This window comes from Priapulus caudatus, unplaced genomic scaffold, assembly GCF_000485595.1.
Source record: "Priapulus caudatus unplaced genomic scaffold, Priapulus_caudatus-5.0.1 Scaffold1132, whole genome shotgun sequence".
Lineage (NCBI taxonomy): Eukaryota > Metazoa > Priapulida > Priapulimorpha > Priapulimorphida > Priapulidae > Priapulus > Priapulus caudatus.
In genome coordinates this window covers 39,967-55,346 of record NW_014578193.1, presented here as the reverse complement: position 1 = coordinate 55,346, position 15,380 = coordinate 39,967, and the positions used below count along the sequence as shown (strand labels likewise).

The 15,380-nt window shown below is 44.6% G+C and overlaps 2 protein-coding genes across 2 annotated transcripts in view; one reads left to right on the top strand and one right to left on the bottom strand.

The window, feature by feature from the left end:
- The first annotated feature begins 8,563 nt into the window (after positions 1–8,563).
- Positions 8,564–10,274, top strand: LOC106815504 (octopamine receptor 1-like). Its single transcript, XM_014819968.1, has 2 exons — positions 8,564–9,163; positions 9,239–10,274. Exons 1-2 carry the CDS (start codon positions 8,564–8,566, stop codon positions 10,202–10,204), a joined length of 1,566 nt encoding a protein of 521 aa, XP_014675454.1. The 3' UTR covers positions 10,205–10,274.
- Positions 10,275–12,863: 2,589 nt separating this feature from the next.
- The window catches only part of LOC106815503 (acidic mammalian chitinase-like), a 7,185-nt gene continuing 4,668 nt past the window's right edge, over positions 12,864–15,380 (bottom strand). The window contains exons 5-9 of the mRNA XM_014819967.1: positions 15,086–15,271; positions 14,145–14,264; positions 13,651–13,738; positions 13,365–13,496; positions 12,864–13,075 (exon numbers count right to left, since the gene is read on the bottom strand). Of these exons, the coding sequence (XP_014675453.1) occupies positions 12,864–13,075; positions 13,365–13,496; positions 13,651–13,738; positions 14,145–14,264; positions 15,086–15,271 (738 nt within the window). The remainder of the gene's footprint in view (positions 13,076–13,364; positions 13,497–13,650; positions 13,739–14,144; positions 14,265–15,085; positions 15,272–15,380) is intronic.

The following is a 15,380-nucleotide window of genomic DNA, read 5'->3' as shown; positions in this document are numbered from 1 at the left end:
GGGGGGTACACACGTCGGTGTAGGGGGGTACAGCGCGTCGGTGTAGGGTGGGGGGGGGGGGTACACGCGTCGGTGTAGGGGGGTACACGCGTCGGTGTAGGGGGGGGGTACCCGCGTCGGTGTAGGGGGGTACACGCGTCGGTGTAGGGGTACGTGCGTCGGTGTAGGGGTGGGGTACACGCCGTCAGTGTAGGGGGGACACGCGTCGGTGTAGGGGGGGGGGGTACAACGCGCGTCGTGTAGGGGGGGGGGTACACGCGTCGTGTAGGGGGGGGTACACGCGTCGGGGGCAACTCGCCAAATCGCAAATCGCAAAATCGCACAGTGTGTCCTGTCCTTACCCAAAGTGCATGCAGTCCACCTTCGTACACTCAGGATAGATTGAGCCCATGAGCGAGAGCGCCATCTGTCGTGGAGTGACCCTAACCATATCAGCATAGTTACCAGGGTACGTTCGGTATACCGGACCGTGCCCAGGTACGTCCTGCAGTACCCTGCGGGGACATAGACCCTATGAGCCCTAGTTTGCAGTGCGGACTAAAAGTGGCGGTTTGTGTCAAATTGTCCTCATGGTTAGCCAAACCTGCTCATATAAAGCGGGCATAACACAGAAGAGTAGCAGTTATATAAATAAATAAATAAATGAATAAATAAATTTACTTATTATTTATTTATTTAACTGCTACTCTTTGCGTTTTATACATCGGATATATATATATATATATATATATATATAATATTATATACATACACACACATATATATATAACATATCCGATCACTATATATGACGCGCGTCGCTTGAAGCTGAGAGGTTCGAAATGACGTCGATCGTAATACTCCAATGTAAATGTTTGGCGCGCTTCCGCGAATAGAAAGAATGTCAGATGAGCTTGCGTCTGGATTCGGGCGCTTTACGCGTCCATGATCGACTGCTCAGCTATTGTCTATTGCCTCGTAAATTCGCTCGGCATCATATAAGCTCTGCTAACACGTCGCTTGACATGCGCGTGGGCTTATATACGATGTCAGAGGATACTACATCTCCGTAAACGAATGATCTCAGCGAATAGCGTGACGGTATCGGTCTCTGTAATGTGACTCTGTCTTCAATGACATGTTACGATGTGCAGTAGAGTATGTACGGTATAGTAGAGTATGTTACGGTGTGTAAAGAGCTATGTACGATCAGGAGTACATAATAGGTACCTTATTTGTTATCCTGTGTACGATGTCAGTTAGACGTATGTACGGTATGTGACGATGTAGTCACAGCGCGAATGCCGACTTGCTGATCTGACGCATATGCTGGATGCATGCATGGCCTGTATGTACGCCCCCCACCGGACTACTGACATGCTCCGACCGGCTCAAAAAAAGACGCCAACATTATGTTTTGCATCGATTGCTGCTGTTCTGTCGATAAGCGCACTCACGCAGATAAGGTGGGCCTTACTCTCACTCTCATGCGCCTTAGTGGCTAGAGTTAAGTGTGTGAGCGTTGCCTGCCATACAAATGCTGCCTGCTGTTCATAAGGTTCGTTGAATCGAATGATGGCTGACTGTCAATAATCAGCGAGCGACAAGATAAATGTTACACACACCAACCATACGTCATAATAATGATAAGCAAGAACTTAATATCCGCATAATTTAAATATTTATTAAAATTTTCAATGTAAATTTGCAATGATAATTGAGAAGCAAATGATCATCCTGGAGAAAAAGCCGCGTGTATTGCAAAATCGGTTGCACGGCATTTCAGTTCTCTGACTAGAACTCGACGCAGTCGGAAAACTGCTTACAGTTCTTTCGCCATTCGTGATGTACGGAGGGCGGTAGTTATACACCTGGGACCGGAGTTATACTTTATGCCACACGCACACACACACACCACACACACAACACATCACACACACACACACACCACACACAGACGCAAACGCACGCACGCACGCCACGCAACGCACGCACCGCACGCGCGCACGCGCACACACGCACACACGGCACACACGGCACACGACGCACACACACACACACACCACACACGACGACACACACACACACACAACACACCACACACCACACCACACACACACAGCACAACAATTTTCTGGTCCGACTTCTAGCATCGTTGTGTATCACATTTGTCTATAACAGCATGTAAATCATGTGATTCAATTTTAAAAATAAATTACATGTCTTCGCATTAACTTTGTAGGCTGGTGTATAGTTTGTGCGGTGTACAACAGTAAGATAGGCCAAATCAATCCGTGAATCAATACAACGTAGATCGTGGTGCGCAAAAACCTGACCTCCTTCTCTTCGGCGGCCGGAGCCATAATGCCTTGTTTTAAAAATGTTCGATTTAATATCGCGCGAATGGCTCGCGAATTAAGCATGATTTTAGTTTTTCCAACACACAGCAGGCCACGCGCTATTATAGACTAGAATAATACCAATAATATTCTCACCTACGCCAGACCGAAAATTTTTGGTTTTATGTGATGCAGTTGTTTAAGACGCATATAAGATATAATACAGATAGTAGCGGCAACCGATTGTCTACCATATATTCGAAATATTTATGTGTTTTTGATTTTTGCTATGTATTCTTGTTTATTTTTTTTTTTGTTGTAATTTGTGTTTTTTTTTGATTGATATCTTGTTGTTTTCGTGTACTTTTGGATCTTTTCTTATTATTTAACCATTGATTATATTTTTTTATTCATTATGGCTGTAATTGTTCTCTTTTTCTTCTTTCTTTTTTCTTTGTGATTGATTTGCTTATCTGTTGTTATTTTTTTGTTTTTTTTATTTTTTTTTATTTGTGTTAAATTTTAATTTTTTTTTTTATTCTTATTTGTTTTATTTCTGTATTTTGTGAATTTTGAGTTGTGTTTTTTGGTTGTGTTTTTTTTTTTTTTTATTCTGTCTATTGTTTTTATTTTTTTTGCTTTTTTTTTTTTTTAATTTGAATAATTCTGTTATTTTTTGTATTTTTATTTGCTTTGAAAATGTGGTTTTGTTTTTGATTTTTCGTTATTTTTTTTTTTTTTTTTTTGTTGTTTTGGATTCATTTTTTTTACTGAATTATTGTGTTTTTTTTTTATTGATTCATATGTTAAATTGCTGTTTTGAGTTAGTGCAATAACTCCATCTTTATTCCCTGCTGAGGCAACTACCGGTTCATGAAACTGCGCTGAGCATATTTCGAGATCAATTACTGATATCTCCGATGTTTTCCCCCTAGCGGATGTCATATAGTTTTATTGCTAGCAATGTATGTTTATTGCGACTATAACAGTATGTGTGCATGTGTGTGACCATATAACATGTAATTTTATCAACGTCGTGTTTCAATCAAGTCTCTGCAGTTTGATATCGACACTCTCCTGATTGGGCTGATTTCATGCAGCAATTCACAAAAGTCCCGACATGACAGCTCACTGCGCAAAACACAGTTAAATGTGAAACTATTAAAGGAATCAATTCACTGTTACAAACCCGTAGCAAAACATAACCTATAATTTCCGAAAGTATACATGGTCGTTGATACTTTTACTCGAGATACAACATAATCTTATCTAGCGGAGAACATCATAATCATAATACGCAAATGCGCAAACCCGAGATAGTTGCTGCTTCTCAAATGATTTTGATAAGTCTGGTTACATGGTCGATCAACGAACGCGAATCCACGGCGCATTACCTCTACTTCTAACCATATGATGCACGTTCGTCGTCATCACGCTCGTCACAGTGTAATATGCAATATAATATATACGCTGACCAAACGCTTTTTGCTACACTAAACAATACAACGTGTAATGAGCTCGCTACATTAAACCAAGACCAATATATATATATTGAACGGCGCCCATCCATTCGACACTTAACAACATTATATGTGGTAAACTAAAACGCACAACGCGTATATGCTGGAATATTGCTGGAACAAATACTATTTAGCTGATCGGTCTAGCTCGTTTCATGATCGAATCGCCCTCGAGATGTATAACATCTAGATTTTGCTATCACTAACGAAAATATTGCTTGTCACGAGAATATAATGGGATTTATTAGGCTTCAACAATGATATATGAACATATGCGGAGCAGGAAGCACGTCAATGCAAGCATGTAGCCTATATATGTAAATGTGGTTATAATTCTATCAGATGACATTAGCTGAAATTGGTTTGTCACTAACGAAAATATTGCTTGTCACGAGAAATATAATGGGATTTATTAGGCTTCAACAATGATATATGAACATATGCGGAGCAGGAAGCACGTCAATGCAAGCATGTAGCCTATATATGTAAATGTGGTTATAATTCTATCAGATGACATTAGCTGAAATTGGTTTGTGTGTGTGTGTGTGAGAGAGAGAGAGAGAAAAAGAGAGAGATAAGAGAGAGAGAGAATGAGAGAGAGAGAGAGAGAGAGAGAGAGAGAGAGAGAGAGAGAGAGAGAGAGAGCAAGTAGTGGACAGTTTTTTCGTGATCGTAAATATGCATACGAGCATGCGTAATTGATATACGTGGTTCATCGTTTGAGACTGAACAAAGTACATACAATGAAAGCATGTAATTATGATAATGTTCTGGAGCGCATTGCCTCCTATAGTTCTTTGAAGATGCCACTGTATGGATGAATGGAAGGAAGGATGTATGGTTGGTTGGCTGGCTGGCTGGCCGGATGAATGGATTAGATAGGATTGAATGTATGTTATGTAGGGTGTGGATGGAATGGATTGTGATGGTGTGATGGTAGGATGGATGTGGATGGATTGGTGATGGATGGATTGTGTATGGCCCATGGATGGAATGATGATGCGAGATGATGGATAGAGATGGATTGTAGATGTTGATGTAGGGATGATGCATGGATGAGATGGTGATGGATGGAGTGGATGCATGATGGAGTGTGATGGATGGATGGATGTGGATGGAGTTGGATGGATGGATGGATGCGATGGAGGATGGATGATTGGATGCGCATGGAGGATGGGAATGTATGGACGGACGGACGGACGGACGGACGGACGGACGGACGGACGGACGGACGGACGGACGGGCGGACGGACGGACGGACGGACGAACGGACGGACGGACGAACTGACGGATGGATGGATGGATGGATAGATGAATGGAAGAATGGATGGATGGATGGATGGATTGGGTAGGTGGATGAATGAATAAACGGACGGACACACGGACGGGCGGATGAGCTATCAGAAGCTGCAGGGAATGGTCCCACATGCAACTGACCTACGCCCTGCGTCATCATCATTGCCCTCTGGGCGTCTTGCGCGACAGACAAGCCGGAAATATAATTACGAATCCTCTGCCGCGCTTCGTTGATTACGACAGCTGCATCTCGAGCCACGAGGAGGAGCAAGAGAGGAGACTGATCCTTTGTCTTCTAACTTACGCATTCTTACAAAGGATTAAGGAAATCCTCACGAAATGTAAGCACGAGATATGTCTCTAAGAGGTTGTCAGATGCCAGCTACCTCAGATGTCTGCCATAACTTTTTTTGGCACCGTGCAGCTTTTAATTATAATATTAGAGCTACTGTTAAAATCTTTTCATGTTCGATTGGTAATGCTCAGGTGCTCAATTGTTTGCGTACGAAATGATGTTCGCTGATATTCAGTTTGAGAAATTCCGTGCATACCAGAACTGTACTAATACATAGGCACCTCTGATTTAAGTACACTCAGTACATGGATGGACGGAAGAAATTGCATAACTTGAGAGTGAGATTGTCTCTTCAAAAGTGTTGGGTCGGTTACCCCTATACAAGGCAAATAGTGAATACATAGAAAATCCCTGCATGAGATCATATAATGAATGTTATAAGTGACGTGTAAGCCTAACATCTAATATAAATCTACTATATTCTAAATATCTATCATTCTCGGCTTATAGTTACACCCCGTGTTTCTCTCACATTGCACCAGAGCAGCGGACACCACAGGTACAACCGAGTTCGTTACCCCGCACGTATAGTATATTATCATTTATACCAACGCACTAATTATATTGACGTTGTAGACGCTGGTCCGACTGTCGGCTGGGAATTCTCGGCGGCGCCTCTCTAATCTAAACGCCGCGATATCGCTTTGGCTTTCCGGTAGTGTGGTAAATGCGTGTCGGAGGCGGACGTGAGCGCGCTCTCGGGAGATTAGCGACCACGCCGCCGCGTCAAAGCGGCCATAATCATCGGTCGCGCGTCGATAACAGAGTCATCAAAAGTAATAAACAGCCAAGTTGTCATGTCGAATTTCTTTCGTGAGCGCCATAGCGGCTCCCGGTTCATTTGCAGACGATCACAGGAACCAATGCGTTTCCGAACGTCTTCAGACAATGTCTGCTCCGACTGTGAAACGACCTCGAGGTTTTTCTCGACGGAAGCAAAAGCATAAACTAAAACGCGTTTCCGAAGAAGGTTGTAGAGTAAAACCGAGCTCATGTAATCAGGAGTGAATAATAATAGATATTATGATTAGATATAGATATATGAATAATAAAATCTATTATTATTCACTCCTGATATAATTCTTAGATAACAGTCGTTTACGCGTGTTTCAACAAGAAAAATTCGCATTCACTAGATGGCCCGGGTGCCTGAATAATTAGGTTGTAATAATAAGGTAATAACTAAATGATAAACTGATAACCGAATCAGAATCAAATGACATAACTATAATACTAACGAATAAAATTAAACATTTAAATCAATATTTTCTCACAACCACTTCGATAGCATGTATTGACGTTAAACTATGCCTGAATAAGTCTGTTTCGGACGGTCATTTGGCGTGCAGACAAGTTCGAACGGTTATAGGACAAATCACTATTGATATTGCTCTGCCGGGTCGAATGTATGTGTCGCAGCACAACGTGTCGACGTGTCATCTACGCGGATTATTACACAGAATTGCCTCGTGAATTATTGAACGTGTGCATTCATACGTGCGTATCCATACATAGGTGTTGACTTCACCTGGTAAATTTCCAGGTGTGTCTACGGAGGTAATTAGCGAAATGAGTCGCTCGTGCACGTTCGTTGCGTGCATGTGCGCGCATGGATACGCAAGTGTGCGTGCGTGTGCGCGTGCGTGCGTGGATATGCATGCGTGCCGCCGTATGTACGTGTAACAATAAATGTGCATGAGTGCCTTGCGTTCGTCCATGGGACGCATCTTTGTATAGGTGCTCCATATGGTGCGTGAGTACTTTGCTTAATTATAGGCTGATTAGAATTTGTCACGATGTACAAGCAGCAATGTTGAACACGGAATATAACACTTTATGATATATATTAAGGTCTCCTTGCCTGATGAATAGGCATATGTCTGGTTGTCATCTAGTCGGTATACCCTATTCATCCACATTTGGCGAATGCGCTCATAACCGTTTATGTAGTCATGCCACATGGATTCGTGTAATTGGCCTGTGGTAATCCACGTGACATAAACCATGACCGATACACGTCCGATATTTTATCTCCGCGGTTCTGAGTAATTTTCACTGAATAGTTTGATTCAATGCATTTTTTTCTCTAAATGGAGCATAACAGGCGTGTCAGTATAGTTGACTTATAACGGACCTTTCTATGTAATATATATCAGGAGTAGATAATAGGGAATTCCCTATTATCTACTCCTGATATATATGTATAGCAGTTCTATATATAGCAGTTATATATACATGGCGGGAGCGCTATTTTATGTATAGCGTTATAAACCACTTCGAATGCTTCGCCGACATCTCTGTTTATATAACGATGTTAAACAACGTCTTATCGGTGCAACGACAACGTTGGAAAACTATTATTTGTATTCGCACATGAAACTGCTGAATGTAGGCTGGCTGTTTGTTGCAGGATAGAGGCTAGCGGCCTCCAACACACAGCACATCAGGGAAAACCGTGACATGCGTGACCTTCAGTGAAGCCCTGCGCAGGTGAAAAATCCCGTCGCCACTGCCGCCAACACAGCGATCAGTAAGCGCGGGAAACAGCGAAGCGGGAGACGTTACCTCCCGCGAATATATCCGCTTATAACAGGGACACGCACGTCTGTGATTTTGTGCGGAGTCGTCGCACATCTCGAGCGCAGACGCTCTACGTGCGCCTTCAATACGCGAGCCTGTCGAAATGTGACGGCACATACATACATGGCTCGTCACACTGCGCTACGGCAAGCGAGGCTCTTCCGTGCGTCCCGACAGGAAATTGCTCCACGTGACTACCGGCATTTATGTATAATGATATAACATGAATACCGTGATGGATAGTGGCCGCAAAGGTTCTATGACCGATCCGATAACTCGGCCTGCTTCGTTCAACATGCATGTGGCGAGAGTGTTGCGATAATTGTTGCGTGTGAGGTTAACGGCAGCTGCTGCGGGGGAGGGGACATGTGCAAGCACGCGCGCGCATCTACACTCACGGAGCAACCCTTCTCCACGCTAACCCGATCGCGTTGTTTCTGTGAGCCTGCGAACTTCACGTCGCAGCACAGTCGACGCACCGCGATGCTGCCGAGATGAATCAGAGTAGCTTCGCAGCTGTCGCCAACGCGACGGCGGTGCCCGCCTGCGAGACGGTCGCCAGCGTCGCCGGCTCTACGCGCGCGGCGCTGTCGCTGGCGGCGCTGATCGCCATCGACGGCATCATCGTCGCCGGCAACGCGCTCGTCATCGCCGCCGTCATCGTCACGAAGAAGCTGCACACGGTGACGAACCGCTTCATCGTGTCGCTGGCCGTCGCCGACCTGCTGATGGGCGTTGCCGTGCTGCCGTACTCGCTCACGCTCGAGGTGCTCGAGGTGTGGGTGTTCGGCAACGTCTGGTGTCGACTGTGGCTCGCCATCGACGTGCTGCTCTGCACGGCGTCGATCATCAATCTGTGCGCGATCAGTCTCGATCGCTACCTCGCCATCACGAAGCCGATCGGCTACCCGACGTACATGTCGTCGTCGCGCGGTAAGCTGCTCATCGTCGCTGTGTGGATCAGCGCCTTCCTTATCTGCATCCCGCCGCTGCTCGGCTGGAACGAAGACCGGCAGCCGTTTATCGACAAGATGGCCGCCGACGGTGGCGCCGCCGACGGCGGCTCGCGCAACCTCACGCCGAGCGAACTGGACGCTAACTGGACGCTGCCAACGAGCGCCGCGCCGACGTTGATCGCCGTCGAGCGACCGTGTGTCGTCGGCCAGCAGTGCGAGCTGATCAAGGATCGCGGCTATCGCATCTACTCGGCGCTCGGCTCCTTCTACATTCCCTGCAGCGTCATGTGCTTCTTCTACTGGCGCATCTACGTCGCCGCGACGCGCAGCTCGAAGGCGATGAAGCGTGGCTTTAAGGAAGTCGCCGGTGGTGGCGCCACCAACACCGTGCTGCGTATTCACCGCGGCGGAGGCAACACGAGCCCCTACCGACGACAGAGCTCGCAGGACGCCGCCGACTCGCTCGTTCTTCCCGCCGACGACCCGCACTGCAAGGCGACGAAATCGCCGTCGGCGACGACACTCGGCGATGCCTTCATGGCGCCACCGTCGCCCGAGAGTCGCCGGTCGTCGGCTGTCTCCGTGCAGGCGAACGGAAACGACCGAGTGCGACGACACGGCGGGTCGTCGCCGCCACAGGGATCGAACGGCAGGCGCCTCCTGGCGGCGACGAGCGGAGATAGCCTCGACGCCGACGACGTCGGCGACATACTGCACGGAGCGCGGCACGACAATCGCGCGCAACGCCTCATCCGGATACGCAAGGAGTTTCGAAAGTTTACGCGCGAGATGAAAGCGGCAAAAACGCTGGCGGTCATCGTCGGCGTCTTCATCCTCTGCTGGCTTCCGTTCTTCACGATCTACTTCATCGGAGCGTTCTGCGAGCACTGCACGCCCCCCGTCGTCTTCTCCGTCTGCTTCTGGCTCGGCTACTGCAACAGCGCGCTCAACCCAGCGATCTACGCGATGTTCTCCAAGGACTATCGATACGCATTCAAGAGAATCCTTCGCTGCGGGGCGCTGGTGCGCGCTCGCTATTCGCCGTCAGGTAGCGCGGAGGCGGCGCGGCTGTCGATACCGAGCCACAGAGACGAGCCGCTGACGCTGCGCACGCCGTCGAATAGCAACTCATTGCCAGTGACGAAAGCAGACGCGCCGATGAGCGATGTGAGATGGTGAAGATGGTGAGGATGGCGCCTGAGAGAGCGCAGACGGGGGCGAGAGTCGCGACGATATGTCATGATGAATCATCAGCGGGCGCTCTCTCGCTCGTACGTTCGTAGAGAGGTACTGATGTATATATATATATATCTATATATATATATATATATATATATATATATACATAAATACATATATCCTATCTACGCAATTAATGGTACTGACGCCGCTAATACACATCAAGGCGCCTAGAAGGAAGTAAACGCGGGCAGATTGAGATATGCAATAATATCGTAATGCCGTATTGACCTATTGTGTCTGTCTCCTATGTATATGAAAATGCATAATATACTGAAAATTTGCTCTCCATCGCGCGCGCTCTCGCGCTCTCTCGCTCTTTATCTTTCACTCTATCTCTCTCTTTCTCTCCCACTCTCGTTTTCGCGTGTTTTATATTCTCTATCTCTTTCGTTATCTTTCTTTATCTTCCTCTTTCTCCTTTTCCATCTTCCTCTCTCTCTTTCTCTGTGTATATACATACTTGATTGTTCATATATGCGTGCGTGCGTGCACGTGTATTAATTTGGTGATTGGGTAGGTAAACCATTTATTTCACATTGGTGTCATATTTTTACTAACGTGATGACATATATCATATTGCTGTATTGAAGCAACAATTGATTATGCTAGAGATTATGTCAAGAGGTGCATTTTCCAGTACGACAAGATGTGGAGGAACAGCTACGAAAATATAATATGCAAAGAGCGGAAATATACTACTATTTTACTGAAACGTAAAACCACGACAGCTAAACTGAACTCAACTCAACTACGCAACTAGGTCGTCCTTCCGGACGCCCCATAGCTTCAAGACGCTTTCTCCATTCGTCTCGATCTTCCATAATGGTCCTCAACTCCTGTACCACTTGCATTCCAGTGTCTTCCATCAAGTTATCCACATAGGTAATTTTTCTCCTGCCTCTATTGGTTTTGCCTTCAGTTGGTTGCCAGAGGATAAGCTTATTCACAATTTCATCTCTGTGTCTGATGCAGTGTCCAACTGCATTCTAAACTGAAATCGAGTGTAATTTTTAAAAAAATTCCTTGTTTTAACGCAAACAACAAGCATTGCTTTGTTTATTGCAGACATTTAGTAATGCACTAGATTGCAAGTAAGATGGCCGACGTTACATGGTAAGGAGTCGCATTTCTAATGATGATCGGTCAATGGCGAAGTCATGCAGTGATTCATAGCACAGCAGCTGACCAGAGATTCATAATTTCCCTTTCGTTATTTTTAGTATCGTAATTGTGTGACCATGTTGTAATTATAAGATCATTCGCCGCGCAGCTAAGGTGATTATATCTGCGTACGATCTTTATCGACGCGATTGTGAATTAACGAACTGTAAGAAATCGTGAGTATTGTGTCGCGTTTTGTCGATATGACGCCAATCTGTTGCAAATTCCACATTTTGTCATCGCAATTTCCATCATATTTAGTAATACAATCTCACTGTACTATAAGCAGAAACTCATCATTTTCGTTATTACCGCTAAAATATTCATAGAGTATTTTAAGCTGGAAAATTATGGTATGGGCAACGTCGTTATCCGACCTACGGGCGTGGAGTAAAGCGTGTTTTGTCGTGCGTTTGCGTGCCTACGTGCGTGAATGCATGCGTAGATGCATGCAATTCTTCTTATTTGCTCTTCTGGATTGAAAGAGCTCCTAGTTAAGGGTCAGGCGTTTTGAGCGTTCTTTTTTCGAGCGTTCGACGTCGAGTAATTTACCAAGTACAACAACGCTGGACAGCTCCAGCCCTTTAGAGATACCGAAGCCAGAAATCAGATAGTATGAGCATAAGCGCAATATAAGTTTATTAAGTGAATAAAAATTAAGATAGCTGTTTTTCCCCGAAAAGCACTACATGATTTTTTATACCGTAAGCATTTACTCAAACATTGGAAATTGTTGAGGTATTAAATTTTAATCATGCTGTGATGCAGAATAGTGTGCAATTTACGATTAATAAAAGTTTACAACGACGCGATTTTCACTGGAGAATTCATAATCTAAATTATCACTACCGCGACTTAAAAACGAATTTCAATGATTATTGGATCGGTCAGACGGTCGTTGGTATTGGATCACGGTCGTTGATCGCCAAATAAACGTTAATAACTCAATAATTTGGTGGCTCTTGCAGAGACGATGCTACAATATATTTTCATCCCTATCATCAGTCTTGCTATCATCGGACAAAAATTTACGACTATTGTTCCGCCATTTTATGTTTAAAAAATACAATTTCAATTATAGTGTAATGATAAAGGTTTTCTAATCTCATGCCATGCATATATATTCCGAGATTATTGCGGAAAAGTTACGTTACCTAGAGTTTACCAAAATGTCTGCAGCGATCCCGACCATTATCTTTATTGTATTTGAGGAGACAGAATGGCACACAAAGTTAGCAAAACATATTATCTATTAAGGCGCACGAACTAGACTTATCTAACTTAAACTCGAAAAAGTTGCGCGATATTACTGCGTCTACATATAGGCGTCCAAGAATCGAGAACTCGAGTGGCTATGGATCTTGCGAGAATAGCGACTCTACGTAATCCCGTTGTTAGTAATAGCAAAGCCAGCCAAGCATCACTCCCTCCCTCCTCACAGCGTGTCAATGTTGTCGCCTTGCGATTCGACGCATTCAACGTTATCCGCCCAGTCGCAGTAAGTGTACATCCTACTCCAGCGGAGACCCGGGGTGCACGAGAGGTGATGCGTCACGTCGCTGAAGCACTGGTAGAACATGGTGCAGTCCGCATCGTCGGCATAGTAACCGTTGCGTTTGCCGTGGCAGAAATTCTCAACACTGCCACCTGTTGGCCAAAGACACGCGGCAAGTCACAGAACAATAAGCGGAAAAAATACACCGGGGCGATGCGGGTTTACGCGAGGTAATTTATCACTTTCACAGATATGAGGGACTGAACGATGTGTGTGTGTGCATGTGTGTGTGTGTGTGTGTGTGTGTGTGTGTGTGTGTGTGTGTGTGTGTGTGTGTGTGTGTGTGTGTGTGTGTGTGTGTGTGTGTGTGTGTGTGTGTGTGTATGTGTATGTATACTTGGTCTGTATCCTCTGCTAAGGTCAAGCAAAATGTGCACCCACCTTCACCAGATGGCGTTGTCGACACAGAGCCGGCACTAGTTGAGGTGGTTACTGTTGACGGCGGCACCCACCCATCGAGTTCATACGAGGATGGTAGTCCATTTTTCATTGTGTTAAGCAGCGGATACTTTCCTTAATTGATAGATGAAGGATAAACACGTTATGTTTAAATGGTCAGCAATGCACACGTTAATCCATATCGCATGTGATTTTATTGACACTCGCAAATATTTGGTTAATTTCTCAATTATCAGCACACAGGGTGAGTAACAGACACTGGTTATACCTTTATTGCAGAACGCTCCGCGGAAGTCATCCAGATCAAGTGACCATGTCATGGCTCCTCCAAAACCCTGACTTTTAATCCATGCAACCTAAATTAAGGAAGTGGCGGCATATTCGCATAAGAAAATGGGCGGTAAATCCTATGCGTTCCTTGCACGGTCATTTAAATTTCTGTGACACACTTTTGTCAGCTATACCTATAAGCGCTATTACGCTTTTCCTAGAGCAATCTTTCGAAATATTAATATATTCTTTTATACGTTAAGCACAATTTAATTATGAGCGCTGTAATAACGCCCTGCACTCGGCTGCTATCTACGCTACAAACTTAATGAATAAACAGCTGCTAGTCTGTAAATATCAGCTCGCGTACGACGACGCATAGGGAAATCTCTTACCCGCGTTATTATTATTATTATTATTATTATTATTATTATTACTATTATTATTATTACTAATATTAATACACCTGCATGTGTGGGAAGGAGCACGTACCTTATTGGCGATTGATTCTTCGTCATCGTAGCCGACCCACTGGTCGCCCTTGTAGGCGTAAGGAACCTTGTGCTCGTCATTCCACACTCGTGTGCCTCCCGAGTTCAACATGATGCACACCTGTAGCAGTAATGCAAGGTTGCTGGCTGCGAGTTACCAAAAGTACACGCATATATCTATCTAACTATATACATATATATATAATAATAATTAAATTAATAAATAAATAAATTTATTTATTTATTTATCTATTTAATTATTATATATTATATATATATATAAGAGAGAGAGAGAGAGAGAGAGAGAGAGAGAGAGAGAGAGAGAGAGAGAGAGAGAGATGGGGAGATAGATAGAGAGAGGAGACAACAGAGACAGGGAGAAGCGGCACGTTTGCTATTGTGTGGGTGGTGACGAGTGAGAGGTAGTGGTTAGCTAGATGTGCGGGCGGAGGCACGCAGGCTAAGCGACCTGATGACAAAAATGCGGTGACACATTTTCCGTGGGACAGACACGCGTGCTAACGACAGTGGTGCAAATGTGAACGTCGTGCGTTCGTCCGAGGTGAAACGAATAAAGCCCGCTAGATAGAGAGCCCTACGTCAAGAGTAGATATAATCAAGGGTGAATAATAATAGAATGAATAATAATAATAGAAATAGAAATAGAAATAGATATAATAATAATATTATTATTATTAATGAATCTATTATTATTTGCTCCTGATATAATTACACTCTCATCTAGCTGTTTTCATTTACTCTTGGTTTGCTTACCGCGTTTGCCGTATCGAGCGACGTATCTTTACTAATAACTGCCCTCCTATGTAAGCGTCACAGCAGGCGCACCATCATGATGTGTTTATGTTCTTATATTGTTATTTTTTTGTTTATACTACTAGAGGGTGGAAAATATTGATCTATCGCGCGCAATTGCTGACGCACCTCGTAGTAAGCCATATAGCCGTACTCTCCGGTGTATTTTCCTGCAGTACCGCCGGACTTTGCCGGGTCGCCTATAACGTGCATAGACGGGTTCTGGAGCGTGAAGCTGCGACCATACGCTGCCAGTCCGATGATGAGCTTCTCCTTCGGACATCCACCATCCACCCATTTATCTGCTGCCCATTTCTGCAAGAGATAGAAGAATGTATATCTATCCATCTGCCTATCTATCTAGCTATCTAGCTATCTATCTATCTATCTATCTATCTATCTATCTATCTATCTATCTATCTAT